General features: G+C 40.0%; 1 protein-coding gene across 1 annotated transcript; it reads right to left on the reverse strand.

Annotated features, from left to right (window-relative positions):
- Window positions 1-250: 250 nt before the first annotated feature.
- supt4h1 (SPT4 homolog, DSIF elongation factor subunit) lies at window positions 251-22,063 on the reverse strand. Its single transcript, XM_073053597.1, has 5 exons — window positions 21,937-22,063; window positions 19,863-19,969; window positions 10,671-10,726; window positions 3,505-3,558; window positions 251-1,991 (listed from the first exon to the last, which is right to left on the reverse strand). The coding sequence occupies exons 1-5, from the start codon at window positions 22,006-22,008 to the stop codon at window positions 1,924-1,926; spliced, it is 357 nt and encodes a 118-aa protein (XP_072909698.1). The 5' UTR covers window positions 22,009-22,063; the 3' UTR covers window positions 251-1,923.
- Between the last annotated feature and the right edge of the window lie 4,569 nt (window positions 22,064-26,632).

Raw genomic sequence — 26,632 nt, forward strand, 5'->3', positions numbered from 1 at the left:
TTGTAAATACCTTCAAATGCCACTGATTTAAGATTTGAAATGATGGTAACTAAATTCCCCAAATTAATTCATATCAGAAACACCGCAATTATACTTTTGTCATGAATATCTACAAGAAAACAAAACTAGCTCAAATACAATTCTGGATTTTCTTTGGTTGATCATAGATGTGCATTTTCAATTTAGTACTTTGGCTTTTTAACAAAAAGTCAATCATTTTTAAGTCTCAATAACAATGAATCATTGAGAGTTTGAAGTAAAAATGTTTATTAAAGACCACATAATATGGAATGCTTTAAATTGCATATTAATTAGGAACCTTTTGTCATTTGAGTTTTTTTTCCGCCTCATGGCCCAACAGTGTGTAGATGGTAGATTAATATATATTTTGTGCTTACTAGTACAACAGTCAAATGAGTTGTTTTCCACAACACAACCCAATTGGCACTTTCTCACTTTTTCACCTTAGTCTGGTTAAATGGCTGCAATCATCTAAGTTGCACCCAGTCAATAAATCAGCACTGCTTGACATCAAATTTCTTAGAAGAAACACCAACAATAACAGAGACACAGAATATTCTCCCATTGGAAAAAATATATATGTCCATCACCAAGAGTTGTTTGGAGCACTAACTCTAGCAAAACTGAATAGGTTCTGAAGGGCACAACTACCATAATGGACTATTCTAGCCAGGAAATTAAATAGCATTGCACCATGTTTCTGTGCAACTTGCAATAAAAATCAACTGATTGAAAAATTGAGATTTTATGCAAGCTGTATTTAAAATCGGCAATTTCTATTCCCCGTATTTCAAATGCCATCACAACCAGTAGGTATCTGGATGTCACTTCTCTAATGTCCAAACACTTATAGGGTCTCTAGCATTATAGAACACTTACAAAAGCAGGCTTTTAAGGGATGACTAAATGTGGAGTCTAGCCTGGCAGATCATCTTGTAGGTTGTTGCTGAAGATTCAATTAGGTCAATACTTAACAACCTTTGGGATTATCCACCCTAGAAACACTCTGGGCTACCCAGGCACTGAAAAAAAAAATGTCACTCATTTAAACCCAATCCTAACACATACACAACCATCCAAGAATTCCACCCCAACTAAGGTTATTGCCACTTCAACATCAAGGCCATCCCCGACAAGCTATTGCATTTCTTCTGCTACAACACTGCCAAGCCTACTTTCCAATTAAAGCCAGCAATCCCAACCCTCCCACCAAAAAGGCTATACTCTCAGAATTCAGTCTAGTGCCATATATGCTGAATTCTGACAAGCAATACCATATGCCAAGACTAACCCCAACTAGTGACCCTGGTCCAACTATCATGTTGATCAGTCCCATTCACTGATACTCCCACATCACCCTTGGTCCTTTCCCCACCATACATTCCATTTTTCCTTGCATCATCCCCGTTGATGGAGCACATGAACTGGTGTACAGGTAAGTAAGCATCAATCCTCAAGAATTGCTTGAGAAGACAGCAACACACTTTTAACATCTGAAGTTAATATTAGCCATTCTATTGGTTCTTAAAAAAAAGTGTTTCAATACCTTTTGTCCTCCTTTCAAAAAAAGTATTTCACATTAAAGTATCTAAATTTGCACTGACATTTGTTTTGTATCTAGCAGTACTTTATTCTAAATTTCACAAAACAGTCACATTAGGCTTAGTGATCCTTTACCTTGTAGATAAATGCTTACCTTAACCAAGGTGAGCCATGTTTGCGGAATTTAGATTCTCCAATTAATTTCTTTGGACTATGACTACAAACATAACAGATATAGATGCTACACCACACCAATATATCAAAATATATATATCAATTGAGATTGATACAAATGTTTCCAGTCAGAAATGGAAGGGGAATCCCAATTGTAGAGATTAGACAGGATGCACAATGAGGTCATTAAGATTTGATAGCAGTGTCTCTTGATTTGTAGATAACACCTCGACTTTTCAGTTCCCTCACAATACCTGTAAAACAGATCAATAAAACAAACAGAAATTCATACATAAAATATTGGCTTCTCTTCGATGCAGGTGCCAACAAGCTTATTCCATATCTGCATGCGCAAATGTAGTGGTTTGAAACTTCCTGACAGCTGCTTGCAAGTGATCACTTAACTATGACATAACTTTACACTCAAAGACATCACACAACACAGATTAGGGGGGGCAAAAACTGCAGGTTGGGCTCAGTGGTAGAGGCAGTATCTGTGAAGCGGAATGGTTTACATCAGCCATTTCTTCCCCCTCCCCATAGATGCTTCCTGACCTGCTAAGTTCCTCCAGCAATTTGTTTTTTTTTGCTCCAGATTCCAGCATCTGCAGTCTCATGTCTCGCTCAGATATGGAAACTTCTGTAGTAGTTTAAAATAGCTTGTGTTTTCACCTTTATTTTAAAATATGTTTAGTTTTATTTGTTTATGTTTTTTTCCTTTGCAGCACAGATCCCAAATGATGAGCTTCAGAACTACCTTCACAGATATGCACATTAGATAATTGCAAAGGTAGCTCGTAGGTCAGTGCCACTAACTGGAAAACATCTGAACTGCAATGCGATATATGAAAAGCAAGGAAGCATACTTAACCTTTGACACTAAGCAGATTTAGATATATTGTTCTGAAGTATATGCTACCAACCTATAAACACAACAGATTCTGCAGATGCTGGAAATCCAGTGCAACACACACAAAATGCTGAAGAAACTCAATAGGTCAGGCAGCAGCTATGGAAACGAGTAAACAGTTAACTTCTTGGGCAGAGACTCTTTATCAGGACTGAAAAGTAAGGGGGAAGACACCGGAATAAAATGTGGGGGAGGCGAAAGAGGATGAGCTTCAAGATGATCGGTGAAGCCAGGTGGGTGGGAAAGCTGAAGGGCTGGAGAAGAAGAACATCTGTTAGAAAAGAGTGAACCCTGGGAGAAAGGAAAAGAGGAACACAAGGGGGAGGTGATAGGTAGGTGAGGGAAAGAGGTAAGAAGCCAGAGAGGGGAATAGAAGAGAGGAGGAGGAGGGAAAGGTAAAAGCTGGAGAAAAAGAAATCTGATGGGAGAGGAGACTGGACCATGGTGAAAGAAAAGAAGGATGGGCACCAGGAGGAGGTGATAGGCTGGTGAGAAGAGGCAAGAGGCCAGAGTGGGGAAAAAGAAAAAAAAAATACCGGAAGGAGAAATCAATATTCATGCAATCAGGTTGGAGGCTACCTAGATGGAAAATGAGGTTTTGTTCTTCCAATCTGAGAGTGGCCTCAGCAAGGCAGAAGAGGCAGCCATGGACCAACCTAACCCGTGCTGCTTTTCATTAAATTCAGATATGTAATTTACAGTACTGAGCAACAGGCAATAAATGTGTGAAAAAACTCTGTCATTATGATGAGTAGACCCCCTTCCCACAATTTATTTTCTTATATTTTATAGATTTGAAATTATTTCTGCAACTGAACCAATATCTGAAATGTAGTTCTTAAAATGTAGTATCTTACCCTGGGGTAACCGTCCAGTCACTGATACTGCATAGATACCTGGCTTAAAATTACCTGGAAAAAAAAAACAAAAATAGCAATGTGACAAATTTAGGCCATCATATTTCAATTCAGGAGAACAAGTATCAAGGATTTATTTGTATGTGAAGCAGTTATCAGGTTTTTCAATTATATATTGATTAGAGGCCTGGCACTAGGGCATTTTAACAACCAGAAGAATGTGGTAACGGTAAAAGAGGTGAACTATCAGATGAGTTAGGAAGATGTGGCATTTAGGAATTATGGCCAAAAGTGGAAAGAGTGGCAATTTCAGGCTCCTGTTTATTATTGACATAGGGGACACCGAATTCCTGAGTTGTATCCAGGAAAACAGTTTCAGCCTGTGTGCAACAAGCCCACACATTTGCAGTAGGACAATTCTGGAATTACTTTTTTTTAAATTTTTTATTAGTTTTCCAAAACATTTTACAAAATTAAAAACCCCAAATCCCAATGAGGAGCATTAATACAGTGCAAGATTAAGCATACAATAACAATATGCTACAAAGGAAGAGAATTTAACAAAAAAGCACCTAAATTAAAGACAAGTGAGCTTAGTGTCCTCCCCAAGCCCCACAACACAAGAAAAAAACAACAACAACTCCAGACCAATCACCACACAATATAAAGAGTATAAGTCTGGTCAGTCAAACTCCCAGACTGTGAATACACCTAGTAACAGAGGATAATAATGCCTACTACCAAAAAAAAGGGAGCTGAAAGCACGGGACCGAAAAGAAGAAGAAAAAAAGAAAAAGAATAAAAAAACCCTAGTCAAGAGGAAGGTTATGAAAGTACTCGATAAAAGGTCCCCAGACCTTATGGAACTTTAGATCCGAATTAAGAACTGAATAATGAATTTTTTCGAGGTCCAAGCAGGCCATAATGTCGTTAAGCCATTGCGCATGAGTGGGCGGGGCAACATCTCTCCATCTAAGGAGGATCAAGCATCTCGCCAGGAGAGAGGCAAAGGATAGTATTCGGCATTTGGTCAGACCCAGACATAATTCTGTCTCGCCCCAAAAACCGAACAGAGCAATTAAGGGGTTAGGTTCTAGTTGCTGATTCAGAATACCCGATAATGCAGTGAAGACATCTTTCCAGAATTTCTCCAAGCTAGGACAGAACCAGTACATATGGATGAGAGAGGCCACGCCCCTCTTGCATTTATCACAGAGCGGACTAATGCCAGGGTAGAATCGAGATAGTTTAGATTTAGACATATGGGCTCTATGAACAATCTTAAACTGTAAGAGGCAATGGCGAGCACAAAGGGAGGTTGAGTTAACCGATTTGAGAACTGAGTCCCAGCTCTCCTCGGATAAGGAGATATTTAAATCCTGCTCCCAGGCCATTTTAATTTTATCCACAGGGGCCCGTCGTAAGGCTGCTAGTTTATCTCGGATAATTGAAATTAAACCTTTACCTAGTGGATTAATGGAAAGAAATAGGTCCATAGCATTTTTCGCAGGCATTTCAGGAAAGTTAGGAATTAAAGGAGCAGTAAAGTGTCGGATTTGGAGATATCTGAAAAAGTGAGCGTTAGGCAGGTTGAACTTAACGGAGAGCTGCTGAAAAGAAGCGAAGCGATTATCAATGAAGAGATCTTCAAAATGTCTAATGCCCTTCCTGTACCAAACATGGAATGCTGAATCGTACGTAGTAGGTAAAAAAAAAGGTGATTATGTGCGACAGGGCTAGAAACGGAAAACCCCTGGAAACCATAGCATTTCCTGAACTGAGCCCATATACACAAAGTGTGTCTAACCAGAGGATTAGCTATTGATCTGGGCAGACTGCTAGGGAGTGCAGAGCCAAGAAGTGCAGATGTAGATAATTCTTTAGTGGAGCTCAACTCCATTGCCACCCAGTTAGGGCACTCGGGTTGACCGTGGAAGCAAGACCAGAAGGCAGCACAACGAAAAACCGTTCAAAAAAGTTAACATCATCAAAGTTGGGGGTATACAGGTTTGCGAGTGCAACTTTAGTGTTATATAGTTTACCAGAAACAATAATAAAACGGCCATTTGTATCAGATATTTTATTATGGAGTTCAAAAGGAATATTTGAGTTAATAAGAATAGAAACTCCCCTAGCTTTAGCGGCAAAGGATGAATGAAAATGCTAACCCGCCCACTTTGACAGAAGCCGGGAGTTATCAAAACAACGAATATGAGTTTCTTGGAGGAAAGCAATGTCAGCTTTGAGTTGTTTAATATGTGAGAATACCTTCCTCCTTTTAACAGGGTGGTTCAGTCCCTTTACATTCCAGCTCATGAATTTAAGTGCACTAGCCATTATCAATTACTAATGCATAAAAGGCAGCAGGCATATAAAAAATCAAGCAGTACAATAGCAGTCTGGAAGCAGAGATGTAAACATAGATTCGTAAGGTCAAAATATAAACATGTCCTAAGCAATAAAGAGATGTTGGAACTGGAAAACTCACCCCACCCGCACAACCCAAAACTAGACAGCTACCAAAACAAGTAGCTAGCTCTACCAAAAAAATTAACCCAAATACAACTTCCAGATCTGTGTCATTAACAACAGTTCTGTATAAATACTATAGCAAATAATAACTAGTTTATGCACTAGAAAACACAACTACAGATTAGAACACCTTCTGCAGAAATATACAACTTAATACAGAGAAAATCGGAAGAAAACCAAAACTAACCTACCCGCGAAAAATTATAGAAGAATAAAATAAGAGAAAGGGAAAAAAAAAAGGTAAGAAGGAAAAAGAAAAAAGAAGAGGAAGGGGAAAATTATAAATTAAAGATGAGTATTTATCAACCATTTACAGAGAAGGGAGAAAAAAATTCAGAGATTAGAAAAAAGGGGTGAAGAAAAGAAAAAGATAAAATAAATAAATATTTAAAGCAGAGGAAAAATAAATCAGCAGTTGAACTGTGAATCGACAAACAGGGAGGCCTTCACCAAAGACTTCGAACCTCCAAAACAAGTTAGAATTAGTTGTAGAACTCTGTAGGTAAAGTTATACAAGAATAAAAATAGGTTACACACACACCAAATCCCGGGAGAGATTGTCAACAGCCCTTAAAGTTTCAATGAATAATGTCTGAGTGATTCAAGTGAATCCCGAGTCCAGAGAAAGTAATTTTACTACGAGGAGTACTTATCCACCATTTTAGGAGGTCCAATCAGATTCCGAAGATGACTGGATAGCCGTAAGACTTGCCACAAACGCTTCAGCTTCCTTTGCTGATTTAAACCACTTGAATTCCCCGGTATTAAGCTTGATTCGTAGTTCAGCAGGGTTACGAAGGGAAGGTTTGAAACCACGATCAAAAAGCACTTTCATTACGCCTTTAAACTCAGCGCGCATCTTTAAGGTCTGGGGTGCAAAATCTTCCACAAAGCGAATGGTTGTATCCTGGAAAGAAAAAGAACCTCTGCGACGTGCCTCCACAATCAGACTGTGTTTTACCTGGTATTGATGGAAACACAAGATTACTGGTCGCGGGCGGGAGCCCAGAATTCCGGGGTGAACGTAAACTCTGTGTGCCCATTCGAGCTCGGGCGGCTTCGGAAGCAAATCTTTCCCGAATAACTCACAGAGAAACTCGGCGAAAAACTTCACGGTTGGTCCCTTTTCAGTTGCCTCTGGTAATCCCAGAATTCTGATGTTACAGCGTCTGCTGCGATTTTCGAGATCCACCATTTTGGAAAGAAGTTTATTAGATTTTTCCTCTAAGCTGGAACAGAGAATCTCCAAGTATCGAACACGACTTTCTAAATCTTCAGAAGTCGAATCGATGCGAGATAAGTGTTCAGCATGTTTGTCCACTTTATCATTGATCCGATCCAGTTTGTCTTCTAACTGTTTGAAAGCGGTTTTAAATTCCTTTAAGATTTCGTCTCGGAGCTTTCCCAGCGCAACCAGAGTCTCGTCCGACGGGCTCATAGCTTCTTTTCTCCCAGATTTAGAACTCTTGCTAGACATTGTAAGTTAGATATATTCACAGGCAAGTAAGAGATACCGAAATAATTCCTAACTAAGGTTTAAAAAATGGAGACATTTAGTGCAAAGGTAGCGACAGTAATGGAACAAAAGTTTGGAGCAGCTAAACAATCGCCATCTTACCGGAAGTCCTGGAATTACTTTTAAGTTATCTAATCATGCTGAAGGATATCAGTGAGAGCATTTTAGTGAATGCGATCACTCAGTAAGATTTAAATAAAGAAAACACATATCTGGAGGAACTCAGCAGCTGCAGAGGCAATGTGATGATCAACATTTAAGGTGATGACCCTGAAAAGTCTTGATGCAGGTTCACAACCCCAAAAAGGGACCACTCCTTTGCCTCCACAGATGCTGCTTGACTAGTTGAGTTCCTCCAGCAGTTCGATTCTTTTGTTCCTGATTCCACTATCTGCAGTCTATTGTGCCTTCATATGGATTTAGTACACCAAAGGAAAAGGTCAATTATAAAGCACGACTAAAGGATTAAAATGAGGTGAAGATCAACTTTACTGAAAAAGTAAAAGTAGGCTGGAAACAGCTACATGGTGATAAATCAGTCTTGTACCAATAGGAGTACTTCAGGACAAGATTCACGGGTTCCCACAAAGTAAAGGATGCAACTGCAAAATCCACAGCTCTGTGAATGATAATATGTATAGATGTTGAAGGAAACAAAATAAAAGTAACATTGGCCATAGAAGCATAATACAGTAGAAATACAATACAGACAGTCCTCGGATTACGAATGAGATCGGTTCCTAAGTCTGTCTTTAAGTCGGATTTGTACGTAAATTGGAACAGGTACATCCAGTCTTATTTAGCGTCAGGTAGTCAAATGTTTGTCTTACTATATAGTATATATTTTACCTTTCTATGCATTATACCCCAGCGCCGATTCCCTGCCACCTCCACCTCCCAGTAATGTCTCTGCGATGTGAATCCCTCCAATCCCAGTACACAAGTCCAGCTTGTGAATCTCTTCCAGGTCAGTGAGGTCCCGCTGTGTTCCAGTACATCTCACACTCTTCTGACCCTCAAACATCTCAATTTTCCAATGCACTGTTTCAACATCCACGGTGACAGATCGGGAGACTCGGGCAGCACAGTCACGAGATCAGGGGGAGACTCGGGCAGCATGGCCACGGGACCGAGGAAAGAGACTCGGGCAGTGCAGCCCGTGGGACCAGGGAGAAGGTCGCTGAGCCTCAGGTACAGTCGGGTAGCTGACAGGAACTGTTTCCGGTGTTTTATCTAACTACAGCAGATGGACAACCAGTATCTCCCCGAGATTTATCCTCCGGGATAAAGAGTGGATTTCCCGATCAACACACACAAAATGCTAGAGGCAGCATGTGTTCGGAGAGACAGACAGGTTATATGGCAGTCCGTTCGTAAGTACAAGTTGTCCATAAGTTGAAACCCGGGGACTATCTGTAACTATTGTTTGCTCATAGTATGATAAAATCAAAAACTTAAATTTAAAACATCATTTCTATAAATCTTATGCTTTCAATCCTCAGCACCTTCACTGATAAATATCTGGTTGTATTTGCTAAAGTTTAGAGAGGTTCATTTTAAGTAACAAAGATAGCTGTTTTGAAACAAAATGAGAGATTTTTAAATTTCATTTTAATTATTAGCTTTCTCTCTTCTGTGCATAAGGTATTTTCTGATTCTGCTGCAGATTCTGGATTCGGACATTCTTTATTTTTATTTTGCAATACTAGTCCTCTGGTACTAATCCCTTATCCAGGGAGAATTGGAAACCTATGATTAAAACTATTGCATTTCCCTCCCTTTCCACTTTTAAAAGCTTTATATACTTCATGTCATAAACACTAAACTTGATATTTCCTCTTTTACCATGTTTATCCCACAGAATATTTTCACACATTAAGTTCAACATCATCATCTTTTGTGAAGACTGGTGTAGAATGGTCTGAATCTTACCCATGACTTTTATTTTGACACAGGTTGCTTTTTAATCCTGAATAAGCCATGTTGTTTATTATATTACTCATTGGGTTCTTATGTGAAACATTGGATTTTTTAAATTGTCAATATTTTTCCATACCCTCTCTTAAGACTTTCACATTTTTGTTTTAATTTCACTACAGGCAGTCCCTGGGTTACGAACATCCGACTTAACGAACAACTTGTACTTACAAACGGACTGCCATATAGCCTGTCTGTCTCTCCGAACACATGCTGCCTCTAGCATTTTGTATGTGTTGATCGGGCAATTTGCTCTCCATCCCGGAGGATAAATCTCGGGGAGATACTGGTTGTCCATCCGCTGTAGTTAGAAAAAACCCCGGAAATAGCTCCTGTTAGCTACCCGACTGTGCTTGAGGCTCAGCGGCCTTCTCCCTGGTCCCACGGGCACAATGCCCGAGTCTCTTCCCCAGTCGCACAGCCTGAGTCTACCCCTGATCTCGTGACTGCGTTGCCCAAGTCTCCCGATCTGTCACCCTGGATGTTGAAATGGTGCATCGGGAAATGGAGGTGTCTGAGGGTCAGAAGAGTGTGAGATGTACCGGAACAGAAAGGGACCTCACTGACACCGGGAAGAGATTCACAAGCTAGGCTAGTGTACTGGGATCGGAGGGATTCACATCACGGAGACATTACTGGGAGGTGGAGGTGGCGGGGAAATAGGCACTGGGGTTTAATCCATAGAAAGGTAAAATATATACTATATACCAAGACAAACATTTGACTACCTGATGCTACATAAGACCGGATGTACCTGTTCCAACTTACGTACAAATCCGACTTAAAGACAGGCTTAGGAACGGATCTCGTTCGTAACCCGGGGACTGCCTGTATTCAATATTCACAAAATATTGCACATTTTTGTTTGGTGCACTGGAGAACACCTTTATTTGTAACTCCAAATGAACTGACTGAATTAAAGCAAACACTATATCAGAAAGTCATCTGGGAAATAATAATTGCATCTCTATACCTACATTGAATCATTTTATTTTTAAAATTTCAGTATTTATACAGCACAAGACAACCTATATGGATAATGCATACCATGTATCACCTATTGAAAGATACTTCCACCTAATGATCCAAATATAAACTTCAAATGCATATTAGAATGTGCAGCAAACTGCTTTAAACTTACTGATTCGCTGCCACTTAGAGACCCAGCTGTCTTCAGGACTCATCATTGCTATAATCCTGAAAAAGAGATGTTAACAACCTGAGCAGCAACATCAGGCACCATATCAAGTACATTAAATACTGCATCCAAGTCAGAGGACCACAACCTTGTCATATGGTTTGGAGGTTTGCTTCTCTCAATGACCCAGAGAGCTACGTAGGCTGGAGTTTGGGCTTTATGTTTTGGCTCTTGGTAGGGTCACTCATGCCAAATAGGTCAAAGGGTAGAGACCAGACCAAGAGTGGTCCACCAGTCCTCCAGGTTCAGGGGTCAGCTCAGGGCTAACGACCCTAACTGGTCAAAAAAAAGTGACAGAAACAGCAATGAAGAATCCTTTTATATCTGTTGTGCAAATATATATGGCCAAGGACAAACGCAGATGCAGGATCTTCATTGCTGCCCTAAACACCAGCAGCATAACGGGCAGTAACTATCTAACCAAGCCAAACAACTAAAAGAGGCATTTCAGATCCAGAGTGCCATAGTGCGCAAACAACCAAGACCTGAAATTAGAAAAAGAAAAATTGCATAGAATAATTGGCATCTGTCAAATGTTTTTCCTTTTTTCCTACAGTCTATTTTATACTTAGGGCCAGAATTCAGTAAGTACTGAATATTTTCAATATACGAGCAGATGCAAGGAAAATACAGACAAACTAAGAAAATTCCAGCATTGCTTGATGATGCAAGTTAATTCCCAGTCTACAGTTAGTCAATTTCAACCACAAAATATTGAGCTCACTATCAACTACCTGCTTTAACATTCTACATCTCAGAAGGCAAAGACAAGAGAAAAATTGCCAAAGTTACGATCTTTCATTAATACACTAACCCAAGTGGCAAAGCGTAAATTATGTAAACACAGATGAAGAATTTACATGAAATTAAATTGTAATAAATGCTTTGAGAGACTTCATAAGTTAACTGCAACTTTTCCCTCCATTCTCAAGATCATGAATTATTTTATGCATTTTCATGGGCTTTTTCCCATAATGCTATACCGACACAATATAGTTAGAATTCCAGCTGGATAGTTTTGGAAGGTTATTCAGTTAAATTTTGGAAACAAAATGCCTCCTAATACATAGGGGAAAACAGAGAGTGTAATAATTTAGAAGGAAGGAAATAGGATTTGAAATTCTGCTCTCGAACCTCATTATGCCAGCTCTGTGTTTAATCTAATTAGTCCTCCTTTCATATCACTAAAGCTCACAGTATAAATAGATTTACAATGCCTTATTTTGCCAACAATCTTAAATCTGTATTCTTCAGTTACCAATACTCTCATTGAAAAGTTTTTTATTTAAACACTCTAGCTACACTACTCATGATTATAAATTATTTTGGTTTGTCAACCTTGACTTAATTAGTTGGAGTAACAGAAAAGATTGGCCTTGCTTGATGTATACAGAACAAGATAAACCCTTTTCAACCCTCCACCTCAATGACAGTAAGTGGGAGTTCTCCAGTCTTTCCACATAACTGCGGTACCTGGGTATGGAATGGGCAGAGGAGGGGTAATAAACAAGGTGATGGGCAACTGGTGTGGGTGTGAGTGGAGCTAGGTAGATCAGGAAGGAGAAAGAAAAAATGCAATTAGAAGAAAGCATAAACCAGTGGCGGTCCATGGGTATAGTGTACAAACCAGTGGCGGTCCATGGGTATAGTGTACAAGCCAGTGGCGGTACATGGGTATAGTGTACAAACCAATGGCGGTCCATGGGTATAGTGTACAAGCCAGTGGCGGTCCATGGGTATAGTGTACAAGCCAGTGGCGGTCCATGGGCCAGTCCTCATCTGAGGATCAGAGGTGGAGAGGGTTAGCAACTTTAAATTCTCAGTGTTATCGTTTCAGAGGATCTCTATTGGGTCAGGCACACAAGTGCCATTACGAAAGAGGTATTGCAGTGCCGATACTCACTTAGAATTTGTGAAGATTCAGCATGACATCTAAAACTCTGACAAACTTCTATAGATTTGTGATGGTGAATATATTGACTGGCTGCATCACGGCCTGATATGGAAACACCAATGCCTTTATAAAGAAAATCCTACAAAAGGTAGTGGATACAACTCAGTACATCAGAGGCAAATCCCTCCCGAGCACTGAGCGCTGTCGCAGGAAAACAGCTTCCATCATCAAGGACCCCCACCATCTAGGCTATGTTGTCTTCATACTGCTGTCACCAGGAAGGTGGTAAAGGAGCTTCAGGACCCACACCACCAGGTTCAGGGACAGTTATTACCTCTCAACCATTAGGCTATTGAACCAAAGGGGATAACTTGCCCCATCACTGAACTGTTCCCACAACCTATGGACTCACTTTCAAGGTCTCTTCATCTCACCTTCTCTATATTTATTGCTTTTTCTCTCCTCAGCTCAAGCTGGTAAAACCTAAGGTTACAGGCATAGCCAAACACACTCATTTATCAATTGCTAGGAACTTTCATACTATCTTATGGTGTTTAGCATTGTGGCTTTCTGAAGATTTACACAGATATTACTGTGTAGCCCCAATTGCTTAATGCCATTGTGTAGTCTCTGGGATGATATCAGTTGTAGATATTACTACAGACAATAGACAGTAGGTGCAGGAGTAGGCCATTCAGCCCTTCTAGCCAGCACCGCCATTCACTGTGATCATGGCTGATCATACACAATCAGTACCCCGTTCCTGCCCTCTCCCCCTATCCCTTGACCCCGCTATCTATAAGAGCTCTATCTAACTCTCTCTTGAATGCATCCAGAGACTTGGCCTCCACTGCCTTCTGGAGCAGAGCATTCCACATATCCACCACTCTCTGGGTGAAAAAGTTTTTCCGCATCTCTGTTCTAAATGGCCTACCGCTTATTCTTAAACTGTGGCCTCTAGTTCTGGACTCACCCATCAGCGGGAACATGCTTCCTGCCTCCAGTGTGTCCAATCCCTTAATAATCTTATATGTTTCAATCAGATCCCCTCTCATCCTTCTAAATTCCAGTGTATAGGACCTATAGGGACAATGTATACCTTGTTCATGTTCCAAAGTCTTTTAATTCAGCATATTTCTGGTGTTTTTCCACTTACTATTTTCTGTAAGTTATGTGTTTGGAATGGTTATATCTATTAAACAAGTTGTTCATGCTTGTTCATCTGGTATTTATTATATCTGGACAGTTATTATGGATAATATAATTTGCGGTATTCTGATTCTAAAACTGGATCACACTTGTGATTTCATTTATGCATTTGTATTTTAAAGCAATATTTTGATGAATGATGTTTACCACTTGATTGTGCCTGTGTTAGTAATCAGATTGTGTTAAACTGCTACAGGATCCTGTAACATACAAAAGAAAATCTGCAGATGCTGGAAACCCAAGCAACACACACAAAATGCTAGAGGAACTCAGCAGGCCAGGGAGCTTCTATGGAAAAGAGTACAATTGATGTTTTGGGCCAAGACCTTTCAGGAGGACTGGAGAGAAAAAAGATCCCCACCTTTTAATTCTGACTCCATCATTTTTCCATAGATGGTAACAGGATCCTGTGATGTTGGATTGGTTCTGGTTTTTTTCTCTGCATTTTCTACCTTTATCTTCTTGAATTTCTTGATTTTTTTTATTATGTATTTTTAATAATACTGTGTGTCCTGTATTTATTTTTTATTATTACCTTCTGTACTTGCACACTGGTTGTTTATCCATTTTGATGAGTGTGGTCTTCATTGATACTATTATGTTCCTCGAATTGCTTTGTATGCCCACAAGAAAATGAATCTCACGGTTGAATATGGTGACACATGAACTTTGATAATAAATTTACTTTGAACTGACAGAATAAACATTGAATTCATAGAAATATAGAAAATAAGTGCAGGAGTAGGCCATTTGGCCCTTCGAGCCTGCACCGCCATTCAGTGAACCCTGTACCTGCTTTCTCTCCATACCTCCTGATCCCTTTAGCCACAAGGGCCCTATCTAACTTCCTCTTAAATATAGCCAATGAACCAGCCTCAACTGTTTCCTGTGGCAGAGAATTCCACAGATTCACCACTCTCTGTGTGAAGAAGTTTTTCCTCATCTCGGTCCTAAAAGGCTTCCCCTTTATCCTTAAACTGTGACTCCTCGTTCTGGACTTCCCCAACATCGGAAACAATCTTCCTGCATCTAGCCTGTCCAATCCCTTTAGAATTTTATATGTTTCAATAAGATCCCCCCTCAATCTTCTAAAGTCCAGTGAGTATAAGCTAGTTGATCCAGTCTTTCTTCATATGAAAGTCCTGCCATCCCAGGAATCAATCTGGTGAACCTTCTCTGTACTCCCTCTATGGCAAGAATGTCTTTCCTCAGATTAGGGGACCAAAAACTGCACACAATACTCTAGGTACGGTCTCACCAAGGCCTTGTACAACTGCAGTAGAACCTCCCTGCTCCTGTACTCAAAATCCTTTTGCTATGAATGCCAACATACCATTTGCCTTTTTCACTGCCTGCTGTACCTGCATACCCATTTTCAATGACTGGTGTACAATGACACCCAGGTCTCGTTGCACAATTTCTGGTAAATTTCTGGTAAATTCTCCAATTTCTGGTAAACTACTCCCTCACCCTTTTGCCTTCTCCCTTCCTGATCTACCCAGTACCTCCCACACCCACCTCACTCCACCCCAGTCCCTCATCAACCCATTTCTTACCCCTCCTCCACCTACAGTCTACCACTCACTCCACCATACTGATGATCCTGTTCCACCTACTGTTCACATCTACCTACCCGAATTACTGCCTTCCTTTCCCTAACAGATTTCATCACCTGCTGCCCCTGGTTGCCAACACCCATAATCTTTGAGCTTTTGTTGCTATTTCCACTCATTCCTCCTCCATCTGTCTATCACCACTTCTTAGCTAGATTCATCTATTGCTTGAAAGCTCCTGCCCCAACTCTTCCTGACTTTTATTTTTAATACAATGGCTACCTCCCCTCTGTCTTTCAGTCCAGATGATACATGAACTATTCAGTTTCCTCCACAGATGCTGCCTGACATGGTGACCTTCTCCAGCCAATTTTTTTTTTCTTTTTGGTTTTAGATTCCTGTATCTACAGCCTTATGTCTTCAGATAAGCATACCCCTCTGCTCCTCTTCCATCCTCAAGATGGTGTTGCTTGAGGTACAAATGAAAAAGATTAAACTTTCTCCAACCCTCCATCTCAATGAAAGTAAATGGAGTTTCTCCAGTCTTTCCACATAACTGAGGTACCTGGGCAGAAGGAATAGGCAGAGGTGGGGCAATAAATAGGGTGATGCAGGACTGGTGTGGATGTGGGGGGGGGGGTGTTGGATAGATCAGGAAGGAGAAAGAAAGAGTGCAACTGGAGGAAAACACAAATATTCTGCCTACATTATGTATAAACTGCCAGAGGTCCATGGGCCATTCTTCATCAGGGAATCAGAGGTGGAAAGGGTCCTTCTCCCAGGAATCTATTAGATGATCCAAATCAGGAACAATATCCAAGGAAAGGAGGTGATAGATAATTACAAATGATGTGCTCTTTATTCATCCAGACAGATTTTCAGGTATCACTTTGCTAAATTGTTGCACACCATGAAGTTTATTTTTCACCTTATGACACCGAGTTGAAACAATCCCTTCCTTTGCGTAACCATGTAGGTAAATCTTAACAAAAAAACACTGGGGGCAGTGTAGTATAGTTCTGGTATGATGGGACTCCAGATAAAGAAAGGAATAAAAACCAGACGTTTCCTGAAGCTTTCTCCTGACTTTCACAACTAACTTTCCAAGCAGAAGTTCTCTGTCATGCAGCTTCTTAAGTTTAAATTTCCCTATCAAAACCCACAGTTTTCAATGGATCTCAGTTTTAAACAGCATCCCCCCCCCCCAAGAGAAAGATTTCCTGCTGCTCATAATGGCCTAACTACTTCAAGCGTTGCATGGTTTTAGCAAATTCTGCATTTTCACAAAATGTTGCAAATAGAGGATTCCATAGTCCTTAGACTAGTGTAGGAACCATGCATCTATTTTCTGATTGTATTGTACTTTGTGTTGCACGTTTATTCTGGGATTCTGTAATTTATCACATGGAATGAGCATGGTAGAAACAAATGAGTACAGTTACGTATTCATGCTTTGTCTTAGAGCCCAAAACGTTGACTGTTTACTCTTTTCCACAGATGTTGCCTGGCTTGCTGAATTCTTCCAGCATTTTGTACATGCTGTTTTGTCTTAGTTGGTTTAGTTGACAGGGATTCAGCCAGGGGCGGGGTGGTAATATTCTTTTGTTGACTGCTTAATTATGCTAATTACTCTTATTTCACTATATCGCTAATTTAGTTTCTTTAGTTTTTAAAATTGCAATAAGATTGTCCATCTTCACTAACTTGGTAATAAAGAATTGAACATTGTTGACTTTGAACTCGGTTATCTGAAAACAATACAGAAGGTGCAGGATCGGTTCATTCCAAAGAGGAAGAAAGATTCTAAGGGGAGTAGGGGGTGACCATGGCTAACAAGGGAAGTCAAGGACAGTTTAAAAATAAAAGAGAAGTATAACATAGCAAAGATGAGCAGGAAGCCAGAGGCTTGGGAAACTTTAAAAGAGCAACAGAAGATAACTAAAAAGACAATATGGGGAGAAAAGATGAGGTACGAAGGTAAGCTACCCAAGAATATAAAGGAGGATAGTAAAAGCTTCTTTAGGTATGTGAAGAGGAAAATACTAGTTAAGACCAAATTTGGGCCCTTGAAGGCAGAAACGGGTGAATTTATAACGGGGAACAAGGAAATGGCAGACGAATTGAACAAGTACTTTGGATCTGTCTTCACTAGGGAAGACACAGACAATCTCCCAGATATAATAGTGGCCAGAGGACCTAGGGTAACGGAGGAACTGAAGGAAATTCACATTAGGCAAAAAATGGTGTTGGGTAGACTGATAGGACTGAAGGCTGATAAATCCCCAGGGCCTGATGGTCTGCATCCCAGGGTACTTAAGGAGGTGGCTCTAGAAATTGTGGACGCATTGATAATCATTTTCGAATGTTCTATAGATTCAGGATCAGTTCCTGAGGATTGGAGGGTAGCTAACGTTATCCCACTTTTTAAGAGAGAAAACAGGGACCAGTTAGCCTGACATCAGTGGTGGGGAAGATGCTGGAGTCAATTATAAAAGATGAAATAGCGGCACATTTGGATAGCAGTTACTGGATCGGTCCGAGTCAGCATGGATTTACGAAGGAGAAATCATGCTTGACTAATCTTCTGGAATTTTTTGAGGATGTAACTATGAAAATGGACAAGGGAGAGCCAGTGGACGTAGTGTACCTAGACTTTCAGAAAGCCTTTGATAAGGTCCCACATAGGAAATTAGTGGGCAAAGTTAGAGCACATGGTATTGGGGTTAGGGTACTAACATGGATAGAAAATTAGTTGGCAGACAGGAAACAGAGTAGGGATTAACAGGTCCTTTTCAGAACGGCAGGCAGTGACTAGCGGGGTACCACAAGGCTCGGTGCTGGGACCGCAGCTATTTACAATATACATTAATGATTTAGATGAAGGGATTAAAAGTAACATTAGCAAATTTGCAGATGACACAAAGCTGGGTGGCAGTTTGAAATATAAGGAGGATGTTAGGAGAATGCAGGGTGACTTGAACAGGTTGGGTGAGTGGGCAAATGTATGGCAGATACAGCTTAATGTGGATAAATGTGAAGTTATCCACTTTGGTGGCAAGAACAGGAAGGCAGATTACTATCTGAATGGTGTCAAGTTAGGAAAAGGGGAAGTACAACGAGATCTAAGTGTTCTTGTACATCAGTCACTGAAAGTAAGCATGCAGGTACAGCAGGCAGTGAAGAAAGCTAATGGCATGTTGGCCTTCATAACAAGGGGAGTTGAGTATAGCAGCAAAGAGGTCATTTTGCAGTTGTACAGGGCCCTGGTGAGATCACACCTGGAATATTGTGTTCAGTTTCGGTCTCCAAATTTGAGGAAGGACATTCTTGCTATTGAGAGAGTGCAGCAAGGTTCACAAGGTTGATTCCCAGGACGGCGGGACTGTCATATGTTGAAAGATTGGAGCGACTGGGCTTGAATACACTGGAATTTAGAAGGATGAGAGGGGATCTAACTGAAACATATAAGATTATTAAGGGATTGGACACGCTAGAGGCAGGAAACATGTTCCTGATGTTGGGGGAGTCCAGAACCAGAGGCCACAGTTTAAGAATAAGGGGTAGGCCATTTAGAACGGAGTTCAGGAAAAACTTTTTCACCCAGAGAGTTGTGGATCTATGGAATGCTCTGCCTCAGGAGACAGTGGAGGCCAATTCTCTGGATGCTTTCAAGAAAGAGTTAGATAGAGCTCTAAAAGATAGCGGAGTCAAGGGATATGGGGAGAAAGCAGGAACGGGGTACTGATCGTGGATGATCAGCCATGATCACATTGAATGGCGGTGTTGGCTCGAAGGGCTGAATGGCCTACTCCTGCATCTATTGTCTATTGAAATGTGTCATACAGTATCAGTTCCCTATATTCAGTCTTTAAGAGGTTTTGTTTTGTTTTCAAGTAATTGCTATAGGTAGCTTAACAGAATTTCTGTCTGGTGAAGAAAAAATTCTCACCAAAAACTTGTGATTTTCATTTTTGGCTCAGTTCTTTATATAATAAGCTATTATACATTTCATTTCATTGTAAACCATCTTTAGTGAGAGCTCCAGCTTTTTTCATTTTTCTACGCCAGTTAAAAAGTGTGTATTCTGTATCTCAACTATTACCACTGGAAAGGTTACTTCCCTCCCACTTCTTTATTCTTCCAATAAATTCATTTCAGTACATCTGAAGCAGATCAGTTGTGATCTGATTTAGCTTCCTGCGGCCCAATATATAGTTTCATACTTTATTGTTTCATGTCATTTTCTGTAATTTAAATACAAGAAAGGGCAGCTGCTACTCTATAAATACTCATACTATTTCTCAATTTTTTTTCTAGGTACACATTAGACCAGAATATTGTTCTTACTCCTGTCTTCTATGAATCAGGCGTCTGCTCCTGATACCGTAAAATCACATGATGGCTTATTCTTGTAGCTTACAAGCTAACTCCATTTTAAATCAGAATGATTTAGTTTCAAGTGTAATTTTGTTAACTCACCCATCAAAAGAAGAACTGGTGCAGTCATATACCATCTCTCGATTTCCCTTCATTTGCAGATAGGCATCGCAGTTATCACAACCGTCATACTCAAATTGATCTATGGTCTTCAACAAGTAGGGGGTAGGGAATGAAGTTAAAAAGGACAAGCATAAATGTCCAGTTTTGACATTAAACATTATCTCTGTCTGCAATTCAAGATAGTTTTCCTCAAAATAGATATTGAACATTTAGATAGACATTAATGGAACATAAAAGGATTTAAAATTGAGGCATAATTTATCCATACATTACAATATTAATTTGAAAATGGCTTATTTCAAAACACCATATGCAAAATGAAAAAGTTAATACTTGAATGCAAATGAATAGCTCATTGCTAAGGATGACTGGATTTGGCTACATTACAAATCATGCTAAGTTCATTTCCACTGTACTTAAATTGAAATAATTTTCCATTATGTTGCAAAGACCACAGTAACAACCAGGTGATATCTTAACATTGAAAAGGTACAAATAGTCATAGAATAGTACAGCACAGAAACAGACTCTTAAACCCATCTAGTCCACGCTGAGCAGTCATTTTGCCTAGTCCCATCAACCTGCACCCATAGCCCTCCATACCCTTCTCATCCATGTACATATCCAAACTTCTCTTAAATGTTGAAATCAAACCCACATTCACCACTTCCGCTGGTAGCTCATCCGACACTCTCACCATCCTCTGAATGTGCTGTTCTCCCTCATGCTCCCCATAAAAATTTTGTCTTTCATACTTAACCGATGACCTCTAGTGCTAGTCTCACCCAACCTCAGTGGAAAAAAGCCTTTTGCATTTGCCCTAACTATACCTTTCCTAATATAAGTACAAATGAAACAATAGAAAATTCTGCAAATAGTAAACAGATCACACATTAGAGAGAGAAATGGTGTCAATGTTTTTGCTGTTTTATCTAGAATACCAGAACTAGTACTACTTAGCTTTCAAAATGAACAAATTACTTTCAAGTAGTGAATTTGGCAAACTGCATTATGATCAAGATTATCTTTCATTTATACACCTGAGCACAGTGAAGAGTATCCTATCTAATTGCATTACAGTTTGGTATGGAAACACTGTCGAGAAAGTGATGAGTACAGCCCAGTCCATCACAATGTCTTACTGAATAAATTTAAATAGAGAACTACCACAAGAAAGCAACATCCATCATCAAAGACCCCAACTGTTCTTCTTGTTAACTACTACCATCAGACAGGAGGTACCGTAGTCTTAGGCTCCACACCACTAGGTTCAGCAATAATTATTACCCTACAACCATCGGATTCCTGAGCCGACGTTAAATGACAGAACTCTGAACTGATACTACGACTTATAGGCACACTTTCAAGGACTTTTTACAACTCAATATTAGCTTTATTTACACAGTTTATCTTATTCAGCATACTAGTTATTTGTCAGTCTTTATGAATAGTTTTTTGTAAATTCTATTGTATTTCTTTATTTTTCCTACAAATGTTGCAGGAAAATGAATCTAAAAGTAGTGTGTAGTAATATCTACGTACTTTCAAAATAAATTGAAGTTTTATGTGTTTGATTAAACATAAAAAATTCTGAATACTTACATCTAGTCCCAATTCCAAATATACAAGACGCATCAAAACATATTAAGGGACAAAAAACAAGACACGCAACAGAAAGACCATCGCTCCATACACAAGAAAAGAAATCACATTGGCTGATCATGTGGCATAATCTTAAAAGAAACTACAGATGAAGGCCTAGAAATTAGGGTCAACTTGGATGATGAATAATCTATCGAAATGCCCAATATCCTAACTATATACATTTTGTAAAAAAAAAATAATGCTTTTATAACGAATAGATCACCCTCTATGCAAGTTGAAATCAAACATACAGTATGTATTGCTCTTGCCAGTCAGAACAACTGACATCTAGTAGCAGCGGCATTTACACCCTGTTATTTAACGTGAAATCACGCCATTGCTGCCTCAAAATAAAAGGAAGCACAGCTTGGGTGCAGTAATTTCTTCAGATATCTCTTCTTATAGTTACCTTAACCAATGAACAAAGAAGACAAGCTCGCAAATGCCTTAGATCCTTCGGCACCGTCTCCAGCGCAGCCATGACTGATGTTTAAAAAAACTGCGTTACGTTTTTCCGGCAACGTCACTTCCGTAAACTTAACCAATTGCATAGTAAATATTCAGAATCTTAAATACTTAAACACGCGAAATTCTGTAAATGCTGGAAATTCAAAGCAACGTGCACGAAATGCTGGAGGAACTCAGCAGGTCAGGCATAAATGAATAAATGCTCGACTTTTCTTGCCGAGACCCTTCTTCAGTACTGCCTGTGTCTGTTTAGGCATTTGTCATTTGGTGTCGATTTGTCTGCTGATTCAAGACGATATAGATAGGTGGGTCAGTTTAGGGAGCAGTTGTTCTATTGCTGCATTAGCCTCAGACCCCATTTACAGAAACTGAAATATCTCGTCCTCTATATTTTCCAGAGCAAGCAATATTCAGCTTGCGAAATATTGTTTAAAAGCAGTGTACTTGGCAGTTCCGTTATGGTGAAGAATTTTCAATTAAATATTTGAGTTTAGATGAACTACCTAAGATTTCTGATCGGGGAGAAAAGCACATAATTTGTAACTTCATTTACAATTTACAATCGTTTGCTTCTTCTGACACAACTTAAAGTGCGGTATACAAATGACCTTACTGAAAATAGATGACTATTTTATTATGGCTGCTTTGAGGGACTTATACTATGGGCAGCCATACTAAATCAGAGATTTTAGTTTTTAAAATTGTGCTGGTTGTAGAGTCCTTTAGTACCTAATGTTGAGGAAGTTCACATAAATGGCATTTCTATTTCAAGACAATTAGTTTTTTCATCAAATAGTATACACAAAATATCATGGCCAGTCCTCTTATCTGACAATGAAAAGAGCACTTTACTGTAGTCTATATAAGCATTAAAGCTAACATCAATCAATCAACACACACAAAATGCTGGTAGAGCACAGCAGGCCAGGCAGCATCTATAGGAGAAGCACTGTCAAAGTTTCGGGTCCTGACGAAGGGTCTCGGCCCGATACGTCGACAGTGCTTCTCCTATAGATGCTGCCTGGCCTGCTGTGCTCTACCAGCATTTTGTGTGTGTTGCTTGAATTTCCAGCATCTGCAGATTTCCTTGTGTTAACATCAATCAATGATCATTTGTTTTAAGATTTGTAAGGTAGCCAAATAAAACCTTTGAATATTAATCATGTTTTCCTGATTGATTCCTCCATTCCTGCTTGTTTATGCTTGAAACAACCTGGCAATCTTGTTCATCTCACAAAAGGTTTTTCGCATTTACTGTTCTGTGTTGCTTGCAAGACCATCATTTATTGTTCACACCTAAGAGTCACAGAGATGATTTTGCTGAGTGACCTGAATGAAATATTCCAATGCTTCTGAAGAACATAGTTCTGCGGTGTTGTTGGGCAAGGAGTTCCAAGATCTGTTGTATTATATAAAATAGGCAATACAGTTTGACTTAAAGGGGTACCTGTAAATGAAAATACCCATGCATCTACTGACCTTGTTGATGCCAGAGATCACAACATTCAGGGTGTTTTTAAAAAAAAGGAAGAATATTCCAGAGCAATAGACAATTAGCCAGGGAAAAGAGATAGAGTGGTGCTCTTCATGAAGGATGACATCAGTACAGTCATTAAAAATCATCTTGGGTCAGGCTGAATGGAACTGAGAAGCAACAGGACGGAAATCATTTGTAGCATTGTTAATGTGGCATATATAACAGTAATGATATTGGTTATGGTTTAAAAAAGAAAAGTTAAGAAGCCCACTTAACAGTGTTGATCCAGTAATCATGGGGGACTTGTGTGTGTGTGTGTGTGTGTACACACACACACACAAAATAAATTCCTGTAAATCACAGTTGATTTGATTTTAAAAAAGCTTGAAAACATGGTATCACCAAGCTGAAAGACAATTTCCATGCTGCTGTTATAGTCCTCTTCATGATAAAGAACTCCTGGATCTCTCAATCTACCTCGTCATGGCTCTTGCACTTTATTTAACTACCTGCACTGCACTTTCTCTGTAATGGTAACAATGCATCCTGCATTCTGCAATTGTTTTATTTTTCTTTTGCACTACCTCAATGTGTATGGAATGATCTGTCTGAATGGCATGTAAAGAAAGTACTTCAGAGTATCTCTGCACATGTAACAATAATAAACCAACCCCAGTTGCTGATTTTCCAGTTATGCCAATTGTTCAGAGAATTTACAAGAAGTGAAAGAAATAAACTTACTCTGCTGTTTATTAAAGACAAGAAATTATGTAGATGCTGGAAATGCAGAGTAACACATACAAAATGTTGGAGGAACTCAACAGGTCAAGCAGCATCTATGGAAAGAAACAAAGAGCCAATGTTTCAGTCAGAGACACTTCATCATTACTGGAAAGGAATATTTCAGATAGAGACCCTTCATCAGGGTGATCATCAACTACCACAAACAACCACAGATTACATGGCCTCCAACTCTGTTTTCATCTACCACTTTAGGCCACCTCCATCTCCAGGCAGAGACCTTTCTTACTTTGCTGAACTCCAAGACTCTCCTGCTCCCACCACTGCACCACATGAAACCCTGGATCTCTCAAGCTCCTCATCATCTCTTCATTCCTCCCATTCTGTCTTCTCTAAACACCTGAATCCTTCCCTCTATCTCTCTTCCTCCCTCAAATCCCAAATCTAATTCCTGCCATATCTTCATGCCCTCCAACTTTCCCCTTTCTGAGGCAGAACACTCTGTCCTTAGCAAGAACCTTACCTTTATCCTCTATGCCCACACCTCAGTGAGTACCATGTCTGCTACAACATGGTGCTCTTCTTCTGTCACCTCCATTCCAAGCCTACTGCTTCAGCAAGAACTCCCCACCACGCACTGATGACCCCTTCTCCCATCTCCAACATTCCTCCTCTTTTTACACACCCCACTTTGATCTTCTGCCATTATGTATCTTTTCATCTAATTGCCGACAAGACATCAACTGTCTTGACTTCAGCACTCCTGTCTCCTATTCGAACGTTATCTCTCAGAAAGCACTTCCCTCCGCTTTCTCCTCACCAATACTAACCTCACCATCACACCTGCAACTGAGTGGGGGGGGGGGGGCTGTTGTAGTCTGCTGGACTGATCTCTATCTTGCTAGGGCCAGACAGCAACTCTGAGACACCTCCTCCTTCTTACCCCTTAAAGAAGACCCCACTCAGGACTGTCAGAATATTGTCTCCTGCTCCATCACTAACCTCATTAAATTGGGAGATTGCTCACCCACAACCTACAAACTTAAAATTGACTTATCCCACAATGCTCATTTCTACATCTTACCCAAGATCCAAAACCTGATTGTCAGGATAGGCCGATTGTTTCTGCCTGCTCCTGACCAACTCAACATTGTGTCTGTATACTTCAAATCCATTTTATCTTCCTTGGGTCAGTGCCTTCTCACCTTCATCTGCAAATCTTTATATGCTCTCAATCTCTTCAACAATTTTCAGTTGCTTTGCCCTGGTCTTATTTTCACCCTGGATGTCCCATCCCTATATTATTAATGTCTCCCATCAAGAAGGCATTTAAACTCTCTGCTTATTTCTAGACAACAGACCTAACTCGTTCCCCTCAACCACCATCCTCCTCCATCTGGTGGAACTGGTCCTCACACTTAACAATTTCTCTTTCAGTTCCTCTCACTTTCTCCAAACCCAAGGTGTAGCCATGGACACCCACATAGGCCCCAGCTATGGCTGCCTTTTTGTTGGCTACATGGAACAGTCCATGTTCTAAGACTTCACAGATAATGCTCCCCAACTTTTTCTACACTACATTGATAACTTAATTGGTGTTGCTTCATCCTTCCACCAATCAGATCTTTATCTCCCCACACCCACCAACTTACACCAATCAGATCTTTACCTCCTACTTCCACTTTTCATTTCCGGGAGGGATCACACTCTCCATGCTTTCCTTGTCCATTTGTCCCTACCCAGTGATCTCCCTCTTGGCACATCACTACAAGCAGAAGGAGTGCTACGCTTACCTATTCATCTCCTCTCTGACTACCATTCAGTCCCTCCACATGAGGCAATACTTCACCTGAGAGTCTGTTGGGATCATCTACTGTATCCAGAGCTACCAGTGCAGTCTCCTCTACATTAGTGAGGCCAAACGTGGATTATGTGACTGCTTTGTCAAGCACCTTCGCTCAGTCCACAACATGCAGAATTTTGCATTGGCAAACAATTTGAATTCCATTGCCAATTCCCACTCTGCTATGTCACTCCATGGCCTCCTCTAGTGCCACGATGAGGCCAATCTCAGGTTGGAGGAGCATCAGCCATATTCTGACTAGAGAGCTTCCAACCTGATGTCAAAACTTTAAATGGCATTTGTGTTATACTCCACACCATCCACTTCTTACTTCAAGTCTTGATTCTTGCTACAAGAAAAGAACGAGTTCAGAAATGTACTTTTATACTTAACAAGAAGGAAACAAACAGAAATGCTGAAAATCCAAAATAAAGAAAGACATCCCTGGAAATAATTATTAAGTCAGCAGCATCGATGGAAAGAGAAATAAAGTAGTGATTCATGTTAATGACCTTTCATCTGAACCAATTGGGAACAAAATGTGAAAGATCTAAAGTGGAGTGAAAACACAGCTAG

This window comes from Hemitrygon akajei, chromosome 8 (assembly GCF_048418815.1).
Source record: "Hemitrygon akajei chromosome 8, sHemAka1.3, whole genome shotgun sequence".
Classification (NCBI taxonomy): Eukaryota; Metazoa; Chordata; class Chondrichthyes; order Myliobatiformes; family Dasyatidae; genus Hemitrygon; species Hemitrygon akajei.